The sequence below is a fragment of the Oncorhynchus kisutch genome, linkage group LG12, assembly GCF_002021735.2.
Source record: "Oncorhynchus kisutch isolate 150728-3 linkage group LG12, Okis_V2, whole genome shotgun sequence".
Lineage (NCBI taxonomy): Eukaryota > Metazoa > Chordata > Actinopteri > Salmoniformes > Salmonidae > Oncorhynchus > Oncorhynchus kisutch.
In genome coordinates, this window is record NC_034185.2 from 41,765,755 (window position 1) to 41,785,122 (window position 19,368).

At 43.0% G+C, this 19,368-nt stretch overlaps 1 protein-coding gene across 1 annotated transcript in view; it reads left to right on the top strand.

The window, feature by feature from the left end:
- Window positions 1-17,356, top strand: part of LOC109900323 (methyltransferase-like protein 24) — a 77,972-nt gene extending 60,616 nt beyond the window's left edge. Inside the window, exons 4-5 of the mRNA XM_020496014.2 lie at window positions 7,854-8,079; window positions 16,764-17,356. Coding sequence (XP_020351603.1) covers window positions 7,854-8,079; window positions 16,764-17,081 — 544 coding nt within the window. The 3' untranslated portion in view covers window positions 17,082-17,356. The remainder of the gene's footprint in view (window positions 1-7,853; window positions 8,080-16,763) is intronic.
- Window positions 17,357-19,368: the final 2,012 nt, after the last annotated feature.

A 19,368-nucleotide genomic window follows, 5' to 3' on the forward strand; every position in this document is an offset into this window, starting at 1 on the left:
TGTTCCTTTGATCGTGGTTGTTCACGTAACCTTTGACACGGCACATATATAACTACTGGGATCTGGCATTTTGCAACACGCGGTTAGAAAAAGCATGCGACAAGCGACGCTCCGGACATCATTGATGACGGATTTCTGAAAAAGTGATGCCCGCATCGGCACACTGCTCTGAAGTTAGCTGCTCAGCGATTTAGACGCATGCCTCGGCGCTCTGGTCTCAAACAACCATCCCTAGAGTGAGGGTGTAACTAGGCCGTCAAAAGGAAATGCCTTTATGATATACTGTAATGTATTGTCGTAAAGAGTTTAATTTGATATATTCACTTCGACACTCACTTGGTGAAGGCTCCAGGACTGAAAGCCGTTGGACACAACAACCATGCCTTTGTCGCTAGCAAATACATTCATGGTAGGTAACTATAATTCACTCGAAAGGCAAAGGAAATATGCAAACCTCTCACCTCTCCGGATTAAAACAGAATTATGATAAGTGCACCATATTCCGTATTTGATCACAAAAAAAATACAACTTTTACATTACTGTGTAGTTTACAAATAAAATGGTCCCAACGGTAAAGTGCACATACTCGGTATTCATATCCCGAAATAAATCAAATATCTCATTACAATACATTTTAATAGAAAGTTACCATGGAAAGAACAACACCTGTCTATTTGTGGAGAAATCACTCTGATTCATTATTTAGTCATATCCCAGTTTACCTATTTACTTATGGCCCTGCCTAACCTAACGACTTGTTTTCTAAATTACATGAGCAAAAAATATTCCACTTTATTTGGAACGGCAAGCCAGTGTGGACCCATCGTTCAGGGCTGTTTTTTTTTGTTGTTGCCTGTTTTGCATTTATTTTGGAATTAATACATGTCACATGTCAGTTTGCAAACAATGTATACAAAATTATCAAATAAAGCTGCATACAAACATGGTCTCTTTTGCTTTCTTGAGTAAGGCAACTCTAAAATGCAGGTGTTACAGCCTAGCTCAATGCTTTCTGTGGAGGTGGGGCGTCCAGCGGAAAATACGGAGCATAGGGGTTGGTAATGTTCTCTAGTTACGCTGTGATTGGCTCAGTGGTCTGTCACTCATGGGGACACTACATCCCATCAAAATCTACGGGGAGAGCTTGAAAATTCTAGCCCCTTGGGTGCCGCCATAGAGTTACATTACAGCTGCCCATCCAAGAAGGCCCAAGGTCATTGGCCACAGATAAAATGACATCAAATACGATATATCTGTAATATTTATGTCCAATGGCCGATGAGCACCTCACATTTTATCTATAATTTCTCTTCTTATGACAAGGATTGAAAAGGGTTTGCCAGTAGATTGTTGTCATGATTCATGATGATGACTGCTAGCTTGCTAGCTAAGATTTTGAAAGGATGATGTTGACATGATTGGACTGATCCTTTCAAAATCATACTTTCAAAATCTTAGCTAGCAAGCTAGCAGTCATCATCATGAATCATGACAACAATCTACTGGCAAACCCTTTTCAATCCTTGTCATAAGAAGAGAAATTATAGATAAAATGTGAGGTGCTCATCGGCCATTGGACATAAATATTACACAACAAGTTGGAAATCGCAAATTCAACAATGAGTGGTTTGGAAGGAATCAGTGGCTAACTGCTATTCAGTGGATTGGGGGTGTGGTCCAAGTCTGGGTTTAAGGGTCTCTTTTCAAAGCTTTAAAGGATAAACATTCAACTATGGCCATGCTGTCAATCCAGCATGACTTCTGGGGGAAGATGGGCGACACCTGGAGGGTTGTGGAGACAATCACAAGGACAGGTGAAACCGATCAGGTCGTGACACACACATCTACTACGTTTTCAGTTAAATACCATGATAACATTTAGTTTAGTCACCAATACATCAGGTAATGATAGGCTCACCATTAAGTAATTTTAACTACCATTTATTCCAATAGCAAATACAAGATAACCACATTTCAAAAGTGTTCTTTTTGAAGCGCTGAATGGAAAGAATAGTAGATGTGTCATGCCCTAATCTTAGTTCCTTTTTTATGTCTCTATTTTGGTTTGGTCGGGGCGTGAGTTGGGGTGGGCATTCTATGTTGTTGTTCTATGTTTTCTTTTCTATGTGTTTGGCCTGGTATGGTTCCCAATCAGAGGCAGCTGTCTATCGTTGTTTCTGATTGAGAACCATACATAGGTTAGCTTTTCCCCCCTGGTGTTTGTGGGTAGTTGTTTCCTGTTTTGTGTTTTCACCTTTCATTTCACCTTTCATTTCTTACATTCACTTTGTTATTTTGTATTTTTCGTGTTTGGTTATAATAAAATATCATGGACACTTACCACACTGCATTTTGGTCCGATCCTTCCTACTCCTCATCCGATGAAGACGAAGATCGTTACAAGATGGTAAATATCATTTACCAGAGTATTTCACAAAAACTTCACACAATTTTTCTTACTAATAATTTGTATCCAATGGCAGGTTATGAGCATGTTGAGAAATATGTCAGTCTTACAGTTTCTTTATACAGTACATACGTAGGACAAATCATCAGAAATTGGGGTATTGCAAAAAATTATCGCCTTTTCTACATGATTTGTCAACTAATAAAGTATTGCATGTCTCTCTGCTTGAAATTCATCAGCTTGCAGTGTATCAATGAAATTCAGATAATGAGATGGAATATAGTGTTACACAACCAAGGTATTTCAGCAGTGCATTGTACACTACACTACACAATTCTAAATGGTAGCACATAAAGTGACTCTTTCAACTTTATCCTATTGAAGCACACTGGCTGATGGAGAATGATGATGTAGTATTTACAGCCACATGCATATGCGATTTGGTTTTACCTTCCAACAAATTGATGTCAAATTAATACAGTTACGAAGTAAAAATATAGAATTTTACAGTGCTCAGCAGTTATCAAACTATATACTGTATGTAAAAAAAATTATTGCTTGATGCAATTTTTAACAGTTTAACATCTTCACAACTCTTAGTACATAACTCAAAACAGTTCATCCAAAAGGCAGCTGTTTCAAAACTCTAAGCACATTTTCAATTGACTAAGTAAATTCAGCAAAAAAAGAAACATCCTCTCACTGTCAACTGCGTTAATTTTCAGCAGACTTAACATGTGTAAATATTTGTATAAACATAAGATTCAAATATTGAGACATAAACTGAACAAGTTCCACAGACATGTGACTAACAGAAATGGAATAATGTGTCCCTGAACAAAGGGGGGTCAAAATCAAAAGTAACAGTCAGTATCTGGTGTGGCCAAGTACTGCAGTGCATTTCTTCCTCATGGACTGCACCAGATTTGCCAGTTCTTGCTGTGAGATGTTACCCCATTCTTCCACCAAGGCACCTGCAAGTTCCCGGACATTTCTGGGGGGAATGGCCCTAGCCCTAGCCCTCACCCTCCGATCCAACAGGTCCCAGACGTGCTCATTGAGATCCGGGCTCTTCGCTGGTTATGGCAGAACACTGACATTCCTGTCTTGCAGGAAATCGCACACAGAACGAGCAGATTGCCTGCAATGACAACAAGCTCAGTCCGATGATGCAGTGACACACCGCCCCAGACCATGATGGATCCTCCACCTCCAAATCGATCAAATCAAATCAAATTTTATTTGTCACCTACACATGGTTAGCAGATGTTAGTGCGAGTGTAGCGAAATGCTTGTGCTTCTAGTTCCGACAATGCAGTAATAACCAACAAGTAATCTAGCTAACAATTCCAAAACTACTACCTTATAGACACAAGTGTAAGGGGATAAAGAATATGTACATAAAGATATATGAATGAGTGATGGTACAGAGCGGCATAGGCAAGATACAGTAGATGGTATTGAGTGCAGTATATACATATGAGATGAGTATGTAAACAAAGTGGCATAGTTAAAGTGGCTAGTGATACATGTATTACATAAGGATGCAGTAGATGATATAGAGTACAGTATATACGTATACATATGAGATGAATAATGTAGGGTATGTAAACATTATATTAGGTAGCATTGTTTAAAGGGCGAAGAGCAGGCAGAGATGGATATTGTCGTGGAGGAGGAGCATCAGCGTAGCCAGGGAGTGAAGCAGTGACAGGACTATGATACAGCTCACTTCACTACCAGAGATTACTCTGGTAATATATTTTGATATTTTGATATATTTTACATCAATTCCCATTATTAAATTGGCTGGAGTTGAGTCAGTGTGTTGGCAGCAGCCACTCAATGTTAGTGGTGGCTGTTTACCAGTCTGATGGCCTTGAGATAGAAGCTGTTTTTCAGTCTCCCGGTCCCAGCTTTGATGCACCTGTACTGACCTCGCCTTCTGGATGATAGCGGGGTGAACAGGCAGTGGCTCGGGTGGTTGCTGTTCTTGATGATCTTTATGGCCTTCCTGTGACATCGGGTGGTGTAGGTGTCCTGGAGGGCAGGTAGTTTGCCCCCGGTGATGCGTTGTGCAGACCTCACTACCCTCTGGAGAGCCTTACGGTTGTGGGCGGAGCAGTTGCCGTACCAGGCAGTGATACAGCCCGACAGGATGCTCTCGATTGTGCATCTGTAGAAGTTTGTGAGTGCTTTTGGTGACAAGCCGAATTTCTTCAGCCTCCTGAGGTTGAAGAGGCGCTGCTGCGCCTTCTTCACGATGCTGTCTGTGTGGGTGGACCAATTCAGTTTGTCTGTGATGTGTACGCCGAGGAACTTAAAACTACTACCCTCTCCACTACTGTTCCATTGATGTGGATAGGGGGGTGTTCCCTCTGCTGTTTCCTGAAGTCCACAATCATCTCCTTAGTTTTGTTGACGTTGAGTGTGAGGTTATTTTCCTGACACCACACTCCGAGGGCCCTCACCTCCTCCCTGTAGGCCGTCTCGTCGTTGTTGGTAATCAAGCCTACCACTGTTGTGTCGTCCGCAAACTTGATGATTGAGTTGGAGGCGTGCGTGGCCACGCAGTCATGGGTGAACAGGGAGTACAGGAGAGGGCTCAGAACTTACCCTTGTGGGGCCCCAGTGTTGAGGATCAGCGGGGTGGAGATGTTGTTGCCTACCCTCACCACCTGGGGGCGGCCCGTCAGGAAGTCCAGTACCCAGTTGCACAGGGCGGGGTCGAGACCCAGGGTCTCGAGCATGATGATGAGCTTGGAGGGCACTATGGTGTTAAATGCCGAGCTGTAGTCGATGAACAGCATTCTCACATAGGTATTCCTCTTGTCCAGATGGGTTAGGGCAGTGTGGTTGAGATTGCATCGTCTGTGGACCTATTTGGGCGGTAAGCAAATTGGAGTGGGTCTAGGGTGTCAGGTAGGGTGGAGGTGATATGGTCCTTGACTAGTCTCTCAAAGCACTTCATGATGACGGAAGTGAGTGATACGGGGTGGTAGTCGTTTAGCTCAGTTACCTTAGCTTTCTTGGGAACAGGAACAATGGTGGCCCTCTTGAAGCATGTGGGAACAACAGACTGGGATAGGGATTGATTGAATATGTCCGTAAACACACCAGCCAGCTGGTCTGCGCATGCTCTGAGGGCACGGCTGGGGATGCCGTCTGGGCCTGCAGCCTTGCGAGGGTTGACACGTTCAAATGTTTTCCTCACGTCGGCTGCAGTGAAGGAGAGTCCGCATGTTTTAGTTGCGGGCAGTGTCAGTGGCACTGTATTGTCCTCAAAGCGGGCAAAAAAGTTATTTAGTCTGCCTGGGAGCAAGACATCCTGGTCCGTGACAGTGCTGGTTTTCTTTTTGTAATCCGTGATTGACTGTAGACCCTGCCACATACCTTTTGTGTCTGAGCCGTTGAATTGAGATTCTACTTTGTCTCTATACTGACGCTTAGCTTGTTTGATAGCCTTGCGGAGGGAATAGTTACACTGTTTGTATTCGGTCATGTTTCCAGTCACCTTGCCCTGATTAAAAGCAGTGGTTCGCGCTTTCAGATCCCGCTCCAGAGTACAGGCCTCAGTGTAACGTTCATTCATTCAACGATAAATGCGAATCCGACCATCACCCCTGGTGAGACAAAACCGCGACTAGTCAGTGAAGAGCACTTTTTGCCAGTCCTGTCTGGTCCAGTGACGGTGGGTTTGTGCCCATAGGCGATGTTGTTGCCGGTGATGTCTGGTGAGGACCTGCCTTACAACAGGCCTACAAGCCCTCAGTCCAGCCTCTCTCAGCCTATTGCGGACAGTCTGAGCACTGATTGAGGGATTGTGCGTTCCTGTTGTAACTCGTGCAGTTGTTGTTGCCATCCTGTACCTGTCCCGCAGGTGTGATGTTCGGATATACCGATCCTGTGCAGGTGTCGTTACACGTGGTCTGCCACTGCGAGGACGATCAGCTGTCCTTCCTGTCTCCCTGTAGCATTGTCTGAGGCATTTCACAGTACGGATATTGCAATATATTGCCCTGGCCACATCTGCAGTCCTCATGCCTCCTTGCCGCATGCCTAAGGCAAGTTCACGCAGATGAGCAGGGACCCATGACATCTTTCTTTTGGTGTTTTTCAGAGTCCTTAGAAAGGTCTCTTTAGTGTCCTAAGTTTTCATAACTGTGACCTTAATTGCCTACCGTCTGTAAGCTGTTAGTGTCTTAACGACGTTCCACAGGTGCATGTTCATTAATTCTTTATGGTTCATTGAACAAGCATGGGAAACAGTGTTTAAACCCTTTATCTTTGAATAATCTTTGAATTATCTTTGAAAGACAGGGTCCTGAAAAAGGGCCGTTTATAACACACAAAATCATAGTCACTTTTTCACTAAACTTGTGTTTAATCGAAAAATACATGTCTCACATTGCAATAAATGTTCATATACTGTGGTGTAAAGTACTCAGGTAAAGATACTTTAAAGTACTACTTATGTTGGACGAGAGTAATGTGCAGTACGGAGGCATTTGTCCCGCTTATATACCACAGTTGCTCTTCCCACATCCTCTCATGTAAAACAGCAAGCACTGTCATCTGAAGTATCATTTCACTAAAACGGTAGCAAGGCATGAGACACTCTCCTGGTAGGGCCTGCTTTGATACCATTAGTGGTTGTGTTAACTGAATCATTTAGCAGAATCATTTAACTGAGATGTCTGGAGCATTCCCTTCCTCTGTCTTCCCTTCCCTCTCTCATCTCATCCCTGCATCTCCCTCCTAAACGCATGGCTGTCTATGAGGGAACGGAGTAGCTCATCCGTGAGAAATTAACTTTGAGAGATACTCCCTGAGCTGCAATTACTGTGTAGAGATACAGCAAGCCACATCACAAACACACAGCTACAGAGACCGACTGAGAGAGAAAGCGAGGTCTGTCTGCCTGCATAGATTTACAAACAAGGAGCATTCAGTGAAAGAGGAAAAGAGTGGGAAGAGAAGAAAAGGTGAACAGAGAAAATGAGAGAGGGGGAAAAGAGAGAGAGAGAGAAAGAAAGAGAGGGGGGAGTGAAACATGAGCCTTTGTCAGTCTTGAAAACAAGCAACCCACTGGGCACACACTGGTTGAATCAACATTGTTTCCACGTCATATCAATGAAATCACGTTGAACCATCTTGGAATAGCCGTTAAATTGACGTCTGTGTGCAGTGGGAAGAAGAAATCAAATATTTTCCTGCTCATATCCTCCCATACTTTCAGCCTTACATTTAATTATTCATTGAGCTGCTGAAGTGAGCAGTTATTTTCAGCTTCAGCAGCTATACAAACTATTCCCCAAAAGTCCTTTTACAATATACAATACATAATTATATCGGCTACCATCCATCCACTCATCCATCCATAAAATATTATTTATATAACCTCTCTCTCCCTCTCCACCTTTTTTATCTCCCTCCCTCCCATAGGTTGGGTGTGGAGGATAAAACCCTGGAGCGCTCTCTGGCCAGGGTGGGCTGTGAGGTACACTGTTTTGACCCTAGCCTAAAGCAGGCCCACCTGCAGGAGTCAGACATGTGGCTCCATCGTCTCTCCGTAGACTGGAGGGACCCCAACCCAGCCATCCCCGCCCAGAGACAGCATGGCAACACCAAGAAACTGGCCACCATCCTCAACGATTTTGGACACAGACAGGTCAGGGGGCACATAGATAGGAGAAGTGTGTAAACGGTGAGGTGTGAATGAAGTGACAAATGGGCAAATGTTTCCTGAATCAAATATAAGGAATAAGTACATGGGCTTATATTGTGAGAGTATATGTACTATACATAATACAGTGACAACTTACTCCACAAACCAACGTCCTACACAGTGCACAATATGCAGTACCTGTCGTTTATGGCATACCCATGACCAATACAAACAATACATGCAAAATACACTATAAAAGTAACCATAAAAACAAACCAGATATCCTTATCTTCCTCACTTCGGCCGAAAAAGGCTACACGAAAATGCATATTTTCTCTCCTTATGAGCTGGAAGAATTCACTTCATTACCACATAAAGCTGCAGGTTGACTGCAGCAGCAGCTCCTCTCTACACCTCCTTATCATTCATTCCTCCAGTGTCTCCTCTTGCCCTGGAAGGCAGAAAACTCAGAGGAAGATAGATTCTCAGCCGGGCTGGGCCTCTGTCTCCCTCCAGCAGGGGGTATTTTCTCATTGTTTCGTCCTCCAAGCAAGACGTTTTTGTATGGAGGTCAATGAAAGTGTCTAATTTTGTCAACAAAAAATGAATGGCTTATTTGCCCACGTGAGGTTTATTTTATATAATGGAAGTTTTGTAATGTTTACGTTGTTGAGAAAAAACACTTTATATCGGAGTTGTCTCGAGATGGCTATGAATATTCATGGCATGAGGCTAGTAAGCATAGCATCTCTCTCCATTGAATACATGCGTTTGACGTCAACAACCCTGATTGAATAAAAAAAGGGAATACAACAATGAGATGTATCCACCAATCCAAAGACGGGATAGGCGGGAACTAGACAGCCCGATGTGCCGCTTTGTGGATAATGACTCCCATTGTTAGGGTCCAGAGACATGTATCTTGTCAGTATATCCATAATCTTTGCTTATAGTTATGGCTTTCCTTTAAATATGATCATTCAGAATATTAACTCACTGGAGTCCACCAGAGGGGGAGCTCTGTGTTCTGCATACAAGGTCAATGACATCCACACACAAACACACACACTCATGCACGCTTGCAAACACGCACCCACATCTCACTTGCACACACACACGTGGGCCTGCACACAACAGCACATCATCGGTTTTCTATCGCTCATTTGCACTTCATGTCAATGATGTCATGTCACCGTGTGGGACTGTGGGTCAATTAACCTTGTCGGGAGTGGGCGCCCTGATTCTAGTTTGTGAGCTAGGCAGGCTACTGCCTGGGAAGGTCTCCCTCTCAGAAGTACGAGATGGGGAGGGGTGCAGGGTAGGTTGACCTCAGGTCTCCCCACTGGAAGCCTGAGGTAGGGGGAGCGGGAGAATCTATCAAATAGCGCACCTCTAACTTCGTACAGTACTAATGCAATTAGTACAATCAGTCACACTACGAACTGCTACCAAATAAACCACAATTCATTCATAATACTGTGAATATATTGTTTCACAGACATATTGTTGCATTTTTTTCTGGTTTGTGCAAAATCGTTAAGAACAATATAAAACCAGTCTGCACACCACCAAGGTGAATTGGTTTAGTCTTGACTCTTGGTTGACCGTGTTGGGGGATGGGTAATGTATTCTTGACTCTTGCTTGACAGTGTTGGGGAATGGGTGGTGTAGTCTTGACTCTTGGTTGACAGTGTTGGGGGATGGGTAATGTAGTCTTGACTCTTGGTTGACAGTGTTGGGGATGGGTAGTGTAGTCTTGACTCTTGGTTGACAGTGTTGTGGGATGGGTAGTGTAGTCTTGACTCTTGGTTAACAGTGTTGGGGGATGGGTACTGTAGTCTTGACTCTTGGTTGACAGTGTTGGGGGATGGTACTGTAGTCTTGACTCTTGGTTGACAGTGGTGGGGGAAGGGTACTGTAGTCTTGACTCTTGGTTGACAGTGTTGGGTGATGTGTAATGCATTGATGCTGGAGTGCCTATTTGTCTTTGTTACTTCTTTTTTATATTTATGAGTCTTTATTTTTGTATATATTTTTATAGTTTTAAATGTTATGATTATTTATTTGTGTTGTTCCAAATGTCTGAATAAAAATGACAGTTAGTGCAGAAGGGGAGGTTCGCCCAGGAAGCCATACAAGCTAGAACCGCCACCGTTAATTAGTACACATTTTTTACCAGGCTCTTGAGCAGAATGCCTGGAAGCCACGCACGGGTGCCTAGCATTAGCAAGTCCATGCTTAGAGGCATCAGCCATTAATTCCTTTTTCTGGAGCGTGTGTGCATGTGTTTGAGATAAGGACAGACCCGATCCCTGTACCTGCTTTAGATGCAAAGCGACACACACGTCTCCATAATGGGCTTTTAACGTGAGTACACAGCATGCTTAAGGAATAACTGTCTGCCTTTCTTCTCCCTGACTTGTTTCTTTCTTCCAGCATTGCGTCAGAAGAACAGCACAGGGAACTGATGAGTCGCTTCTAAAGATCAAAATATGCATTAATTTGTGTTCTTTATCGTTGATTACAGAGCTCATAAATGAGTCATATGCCACTCTGGTCAGCATCAGAGCATCAGCGTCTCCATGGGGATTAACACCACTTCAACAGTCCTTCAGATCTCATGCAAATTGATTTGCTTTCACCTAATTAAGTGATAATGCCAGAGAAGCCGGTGTAGACAGAATAACAACAGTAGCTGCATTTGTTTAAGCTGTTTTCTAGTGACATTTAACAATGAGCTAATGAGGCACAATGTCGCTTGGCATAGAAAATGTCCTCTCTCGTTAGGAAACTGTTGTCCAGAGGAGCTAGCCAACAACACAGCTAACAAAATAACTTATAACAAACTAGCTGCACTTCGTTTCGTTTGACCTTTTTTCAATTTACATTTCTTTGTACAGTTGAAGTCGGAAGTTTACATACACCTTAGCCAAATACATTTAATCTCAGTTTTTCACAATTCCTGACATTTAATCCTAGTAAAAAGTCCCTGTTTTAGGTCAGTAAGGATCATCACTTTATTTTAAAAATGTGAAATGTCAGAATAATAGTAGAGAGAGTGATTTTTTTCAGCTTTTATTTCTTTCATCACATTCCCAGTGGGTCAGAAGTTTACATACACTCAATTAGTATTTGGTAACATTGCCTTTAAATTGTTAAATTTGGGTCAAACTTTTCACGTAGCCTTCCACAAACTTCCTAACTGACTTGCCAAAACTATAGTTTGTTAACAAGAATTTGTGGAGTGGTTGAAAAATGAGTTTTAATGACTCCAACCTAAGTGTATGTAAACTTCCGACTTCAACTGTAGGTATATTCCTCTTGTCCAGATGGGATAGGGCAGTGTGATGGTGATTGCATCGTCTGTGGACCTATTGGGGCAGTAAGCAAATTGGAGTGGGTCTAGTGTGACAGACAGACAGGGTGGAGGTGATATGATCCTTGACTAGTCTCTCAAAGCACTTCATGATGACAGAAGTCAGTGCTATGGGGCGATTAGTCATTTGGTTCAGTTACTTTTGCTTTCTTGGGAACAGGAACAATGGTGGCCATCTTGAAGCATGTGGGGACAGCAGACTGGTATAGGGAGAGATTGAATATGTCCGTAAACACACCAGTCAGCTGGTCCGAGCATACTCTATGGAAGCCGCTAGGGATGCCGTCTGGGCCGGCAGCCTTGCGAGGGTTTTACTCTGCCTAACCGACTTGTCAAAACTATTGTTAGTTAACAAGACATTTGTGGAGTGATTGAAAAACAAGTTTTAATGACTCCAACTTCAACTGTATATATCCATAAAAATGATGCCAGCTGATTCATGATTTCGACTGGCTGAGAAACGCTACCTGCCTCTCTCTCTCGTCCCGATCCCTACGCGTTCATTACTATGGGACAGTTGGAGATCGAATTTGAATATTGAAACAATGTTGCAAATGTCGCAGAGACAGACATTAAGGTTTTTACAAATCTCCTCTGTTGAATGTTTGTCTAAAAGAAATGCTTTTTATAGTGGAGATCAAGTTTAACTTCCCTGCCTGAGCTGATGAGACAGTGGATTGCGGTGTCAGATGGAACAGAGTAAATAGGCATTTTAACATCAGATTTAGAAGGTGGTAACTTGTGGAATAGACACCGACTAGAATGCGCTTTTAACCAATCAGCATTCAGGATTAGACCCACCCGTTGCATAATAGTCAATAGAACAACAGAGACACTGTGACAACCAGGTCACTTCCTAATGTCTCACATCCACACTGTCACTAAAGGGACACAGCAGGCAACATGGCTTCCATTGTATCTCCTCCACAGCACAGGCCTTTCCTCACCTGGTTAGTTAGTTATCATGCGGTTGTTGGGGACCGGTCAGTTGTGACCAGCGGTGGGGAACAATTTGGGACCAGTAACTCCAGGGAGGTTTGGAAACAGAACAGTTCCTGTACCAGTTACTGAGGGACGCTCTGAGCGGCTGAATTGAACTTCTCTCTCTCTCCCTCCTGGTCCCATTGATGTTTAATTATACGTCTGCTCAGTAAGATAAACGTCTGAAACAGGCGTCTCCAGAGACTCTCCCCGCACCTCACGTCCACTAATTAACGAACACAAAATACTTCTGTCTCTTTTTTGATACAATCAAAAAAATCACGCAGGCCAAACTTGTTATCTTGTGTTAGTCACCCCAACGGCTTTAAACCATTCTACCAACAAATATTTGCATCCCAAATCTGAAAGCAGCTTTATGGACAGACATTTTGCTCAACAATTACTCATCGTCATGGAGACATAAAGTCCCCTCTGGCTGGGGGTGAACACAAACTGTGACTGCTGCTGTTTAATGACTTGAGGGGCTTTCATTTCAGCGGAAGGCCGACTCAACTTGAATATTCTCTGCAGTTAGGGAAATAGCTTCAGAACTTAAGGTCCGGGTGTGTGGGTGTGTGACCCAAAGGTAAAAGGCACCACCATACCTCAGGCTCAGAGTAGGTGATAGCCATTTTTGCCCCATATACTGCTCTGCAACTCCAGAACAGTATCTCCTGACAAGAGAACAGGATAAAACAATTGTTTACATAGCTTCTAGCCTTGCTTGTCAGGCTTTATAGCAAAACAACTATATTGTTAAAGGCACACAGGTAGGAACAAGACAAGGCAACTGATGACCTTGGGAGAAGGCAAACTCAGGCAGAGCCTGAAGGACTAAATAACAGCTCCTTCCATCTCACACTCCCATCGGCACCACTGAACCTCCCTCCCCTCAGTAGACCACATTTTAGGCCAAATCACCAAGCACACACACCCTCCCCAAATCCATCAGTTATTTCCCTTCTTCCAATCCTCCCTGTCAAAGTAGTTCCTGTCCGCACATCTCTATTCCTCTCTCACTCTGACACACACACACACACTCCTCCCAGCTCCAGGCACGGGACGTTTAGTGCCTCTAATTCTGCACAGCGGAGCAGTCGGAGAACTCTTCAGAGCTATGCCACCATATGGAGATGTTCATGCAAAACTGGCATCTTCCCAGGGCTTGCAACTTCCCATATACAGGGGAAGCGAAGAGCAGATGGCAGTGTGGGTTTAGGGACTTTGAGAGGGATATGTGTGTGTGAAGTCCTTAGGTTTTGCCTGGTATGCCAGGTGATGGTACAACAGGGAGAAGACAGCTGTAAAATAGAATGAAATTATTGAAAGTAGGGCTACTCAGTAGTACACGCCCTGAGAAAAGCATCTCTTGTGTAGAACCATTATGGGATTTGTAACACCTTCATATGGCCTTTTTCCTTGTTGGGATCGATGAAATGTCCCCAAATGTTCCTTGTTTTACTATCCTTGTGAGGTCTTCTTTCCTGACAAGGATAATAAAACCAAAAACACACACACCATGTCGCAGGGATGGGGGGTCGTGGGTCATAACATCTCTGTTGGTTAGGGCAGTTCTCATTGTATGAAGTGTCTGATCAGTTAAGAAATATTTATTTGCCTTGGGGAGGGATGGTATCTATTGGGAGACCCAGAGACAGAGTGAGCAATATGTCAGAGAGCCAGCCAGGTTCAGTTGTTAATTTTACTGTAGCCCTTAGAATAAGTGTTGAGACAGGTCAGAAACTCATCACGTACACTGTAACATTAGTGTGCTGAAAGACAGATCCGAGAGATATGATTGGTGTGTGGAGAGTTTGGGTCAACTATTTGACAAATATCACCGGCAGCATTGCAAGTTGCCAATGTTGATGTCACCAGTGCCATGTTGGCAATCGGGCCAATGATGGGGTAGTAAAGTACATGGGGGAAGGAGGAGAGAATGGATTGGTTAAATAAAATGTCAAAAGCAAAGATATGAAAGCGCTTTCACTAATAAGGCTTTTAAAAAGTATGGGTCAAGGAGGTAACCTGACATCAAAAACATTCCAACACATTTAAATGGCAGCCCAATGCCTAATAGATGTGCATTGAAAGTAGGCCATGCATATGATGACTCAGTAAGACTATATCTTGAGGCCCTTGTTAAAATGAATGCATTTTCCTCCCCATCTCATCGTACAGCACATAAATCCCCCCACACCCCCTCATATTCTCCTCATCCTCAACTCAGACTGATACAGTACATCTCTTTTTCAACCTCTCAATCTTTGCACCAACTTCCCCTCACCTCCATCAAGAGTACTTTTCCACTCTCTCCATATTATCTCTAGCTACTGATTGCTAGATATCATCATGATTGACTTTTTCTCTCTGGGATCTCAATTGCACCCTGCTCGTGTAATCTCTCATCATCTCCGTATAAAAACCCGTGGAACATCCAGGTGCACAATATGTGTGTCTATTGTTAGATTAACTAAGATGAAGATCAGATCAAATTCGATGACCAATTTATGCAGAAATCCAGGTAATTCCAAAGGGTTCACATACTTTTCTTGCCGCCATATATAAACCCTGTTTTGCTGATGCTACAGTATGTATTGGCCATTGAAAGGCTTTGAAGCCACCGGCCGGCTATATTGGCACTCCCCAGTAGGAGCAGTCCTCCATAGACGGGTTGGTTATTTACCAGCAAAACCTACGCGTGCACAACTATGGGACAAAACAGAAGGGGCTGCCTTCGATTGTTGAGAACATCTAAAATATATTTAGTCTCCAAATGTTTATTGAAAACATAAATACATTAGCACAATGAGCACTTGTTGTCTATCAAAATGCATGGTTACAGTTGTTGGTTAGCTAGTGAAGTTTTGCCATATAGACATGACATGAGTCAAAATACCTCACAAGACATATCATTAACAAGATAAAACGAGCTGAAACGAGCCACCTACGATTCCCCACACGGCAGCTTCTTGTCATTATTGCTAGCTATCTGACTGTTCATAATCATAACGCCACACGGCCTTCTGACCAGTGGTGTGAAGTACTTAAAAGTGGTGTAAAAATACTTAAAATTAATACTTAAGTAGTTTTTTGGGGGGTATCTGTAGTTTACTTTACTATTTATATTTTGGACAACTTTTAGTTTTTATTTCATTCCATTCCTAAAGAAAATAGTGTACTTTTCCATCAATGCATTTTCCCTGACACTCAAACGTACCCTCTATAAATGCTTAGCAGGACAGGAAAATGGTCCAAGTCACACACTTATCAACATCCCTGGCATCCCAGGCAAAAACAAACAAACACATTGTGCCGTCTGGTTTGCTTAATATAAGGAATTTTAAATGATTCATATTTTTATTTTTAATACTTAAAATACATTTTAGCAATTACATTTACTTTTGATAAGTATATTTAAAACCAAATACTTTTAGACTTTTATTCGATTAGTATTTTACTGGGTGACTAACTTTTACTTGAGTAATTTTATATTGAGGTATCTTTACGTTTACTCAGGTATGACTATTGGGTACTTTTTCCACCACTGCTTTTGCCTCACCAATGCGCACGCATCATTTTTGTGACGTTGTCAGCCAACCCATCTATAAAATGGTCCGTGTGTTGTTGTGAGTCTGGATGGCCAGCTAACTAGCAACAATGACAAGAAGCTGCCATGTGGGGAATCTTAGGTGGCTCATTTCAGCTATTTTTATCTTATGCTTGATACCATGTCTTATTTTGAGGTGTTTTGACTGATGTTACATATATGCTAATATGGCTCAAATTAGTTAGCTAGCTAACCAACAACTGTATCAATCTATTTGAGAAACGACAAGTGTTGATTGTGCAAATTTATCTATGCTTTCAATAAACGAAATATAGTTTACATGTTGTCAACAATCTAATGCAACCCTGTCTGTTTTGCCCCATATTTGGGCACAAGGCGGTTTTGATGCTAAACAACCAACCTGTCTGTAGGAATGAATGGAATTCTACAGTATTTCACTTCAATGTTTCAAGGACAAAGTTACATGCATTAAAGTAATTTTGTTCTAGTGGGGACAGTAACATTATTAATATGTTTAGCTCACATAATATAATTTAAAGGTATGCAATAAGGTATCTGTAATATAAGAAATGTGGCAAAAACAAATACATTTCTATAACTTCCAAAACATTTTTACAATGGTAGTGTAGTGCCAAGATGGAGGCACAGTGGCTTCAAAACACAGCCCCCCCCCCATCAGACATCTAGTGTAAATAAATAATTGACACAAGGAGTATGCAATTCAAATCTTCCCCCTCTTTTCCCCGCTCTCTGTTCCAGGTGGATGTTCTGAAGGTAGACATGGAGAGTGCGGAGTGGAAGATTCTGGAGAACCTGGTTCTAGAAGGGGTTCTGAGCTCAGTGGGTCAGTTACTACTAGAAGTCCACCTCCACTGGGCAGGGTTTGAGGTGGATGGGGACGACCCATCCGTGGTGCGCTATTGGTTCAGCCTGCTGAAGGAGCTGGAGCGAGCTCACTTCCGCCTCTTCCGTTACCACAACGACCCAGCCAAACCCCGCCTTTTCCTGCACAGGAACTTTCTGAACACCAGCAGTGCCTATACACTTGGCTGGGTCAACAATGAGTGGAGGCCTTGAGAGCACTGACTGACGGACGGACAGGCCTCTGGCCAATGAGAAGGGGAGACTGTGAAATGTAGTCCAGCTACGATGGGAAAGAAGGAGTCGTCAATCCCATGGGATGTTTGCCTTCGGATTTTTATAGTGAGCTCCAAAAGTATTGGGACAGTGATAATTGTAATATGTCAGCCAGCAATTTTGATTTGAAAAGATACAATGACTGAGCTTAAAGTGCAGACTGTAAGATTTAATTTGAGGTGTAATTCACTTGTATATTAAAGTAGTAAAAGTTAGCGATATAGAGGTATGATATTTGTGCTTCTGTAACTTTCTCACTCATCATTAGTCACGATTCATTCAGGACTATCCATAATCATGGTGGCATCCACATAGTGGAGTGTTAGGAAACATATATTCTTATTTACAATAAAAGTACTTCAAAATGACACCATATATTACTTACCATGAATTTCTATTGTGTATAAAATAATCTTAAACACAACCAAAACAAACAGCAAATGCATCCAACACGTTTGGAAAGTCACAAGCTTGATGTAACCATTGCATGCCTAGGAATGTGGTGTCAATAACTAAACTTTAAATATATTTATTTGATTATTTTCTCCCCAATTGGTAGTTACAGTCTTGTCCCATCGCTGCAACTCCCGTACGGACTCAGAAGGGGCGTGCATCTCAAAACCCCGCCAAGCTGCACTGCTTCTTGACACAATGCTCGCTTAACCCGGGAAGCCAGCCGCACCAATGTGTCGATGGAAACAATGTACACCTGGCGACCATGTCAGCATGCATTGCACCTGGTCCGCCACAGGAGTCGCTAGGCCAACCCGGCCGGCCAAACACTCCCCTAACCCGCACGATGCTGGGTAAATTGTGCGCCGCCTCATGGGTCTCCTGGTTGCTGCCGACTGAGACACTGCCTAGGATCAAACCAGGATCTGTAGTGAAGCAGCTAGCACTGCGACGCAGTGTCTTAGACCGCCGCGGAACTCGGGGGGGGGGGGGCTCAAATACTAAACTTTTAACTACTATAATTAACATAAGTGGATTTGTCCCAATACTTTTGGTCCTCTAAAATGGAGGGACTATATACAAAAAGTGCTGTGATTTCTAAACGGTTCACATGTGATATGGATGAAAATACCCTCAAACGTAGTGGGGCAAAAAAGTATTTAGTCAGCCACCAATTGTGCAAGTTCTCCCGCTTAAAAAGATGAGGCCTATAATTTTCATCATAGGTACACTTCAACTATGACAGACAAAATGGGTAAAAAAAATATCCAGAAAATCACATTGTAGGATTTTTTAATGAATTGATTTGCAAATTATGGTGGAAAATAAGTATTTGGTCACCTACAAACAAGCAAGATTTCTGGCTCTCACAGACCTGTAACTTCTTCTTTAAGATGCTCCTCTGTCCTCCACTCGTTACCTGTATTAATGGCACCTGTTTGAACTTGTCATCAGTATAAAAGACACCTGTCCACTATGTCACTGTCCCAATACTTTTACGGAGGTTTATGGAGTTTTGTGAGCTCTACTCCTCCTATCAAGCTCCTATCATTTCAACAATGTTGAATCTCCACTCCCTGTTCCCTTCCCTGATATGACCTTAGACATTGTGAGGTAATTGCCTCTTGTGGCCTTGAGGTCCGTCCATCGGTCAGAGCTGCTTCAAAGTGGCTGTGTTCTGTCTGGCTGGAGGTCATGGCCTTATCTGGGCTTGGACCTGAGCCAAACCGTCCCGAACAGAGACAGAGATATCCACTCTCTCCTGGAGAATTCTCCTCAAAGGCACAGGCAAGACCACAGCCCAAACTATACTGAAGAAAATTATAAAATGCAACACTTTTTTTTTTTTTACTGTGTTAAAGAAATAAACCAGTCAATTGAAATAATATATAATCTATGGATTTCACATGACTGGGCAGGGGTGCAGCCATGGGTGGGCATAGGACCACCCACTTGGGAGCCAGGCCCAGCCAATCAGAATGAGTTTTTCCCCACAAAAGGGCTTTATTAGACAGAAAAACTCCTCAGCAGATTCGTCAGGTGAAGCCGAATGTGAAGGTCATCGGCTGGCGTGGCCACACTAGGTCTGCGGTTACGCCGCCGGTTGGACATACTGCCAAAATCTCTAAAACGACATTGGAGGCGTATGGTTGTGACATTAACATTCAACTCTCTGGCAACAGCTCGGGTGGACATTGCTGTAGTCTGCATGCCAATTGCTCCCTCAAAACTTGAGACGTCTGTGGCAATGTGCTGTGTGACAAACCAGCACATT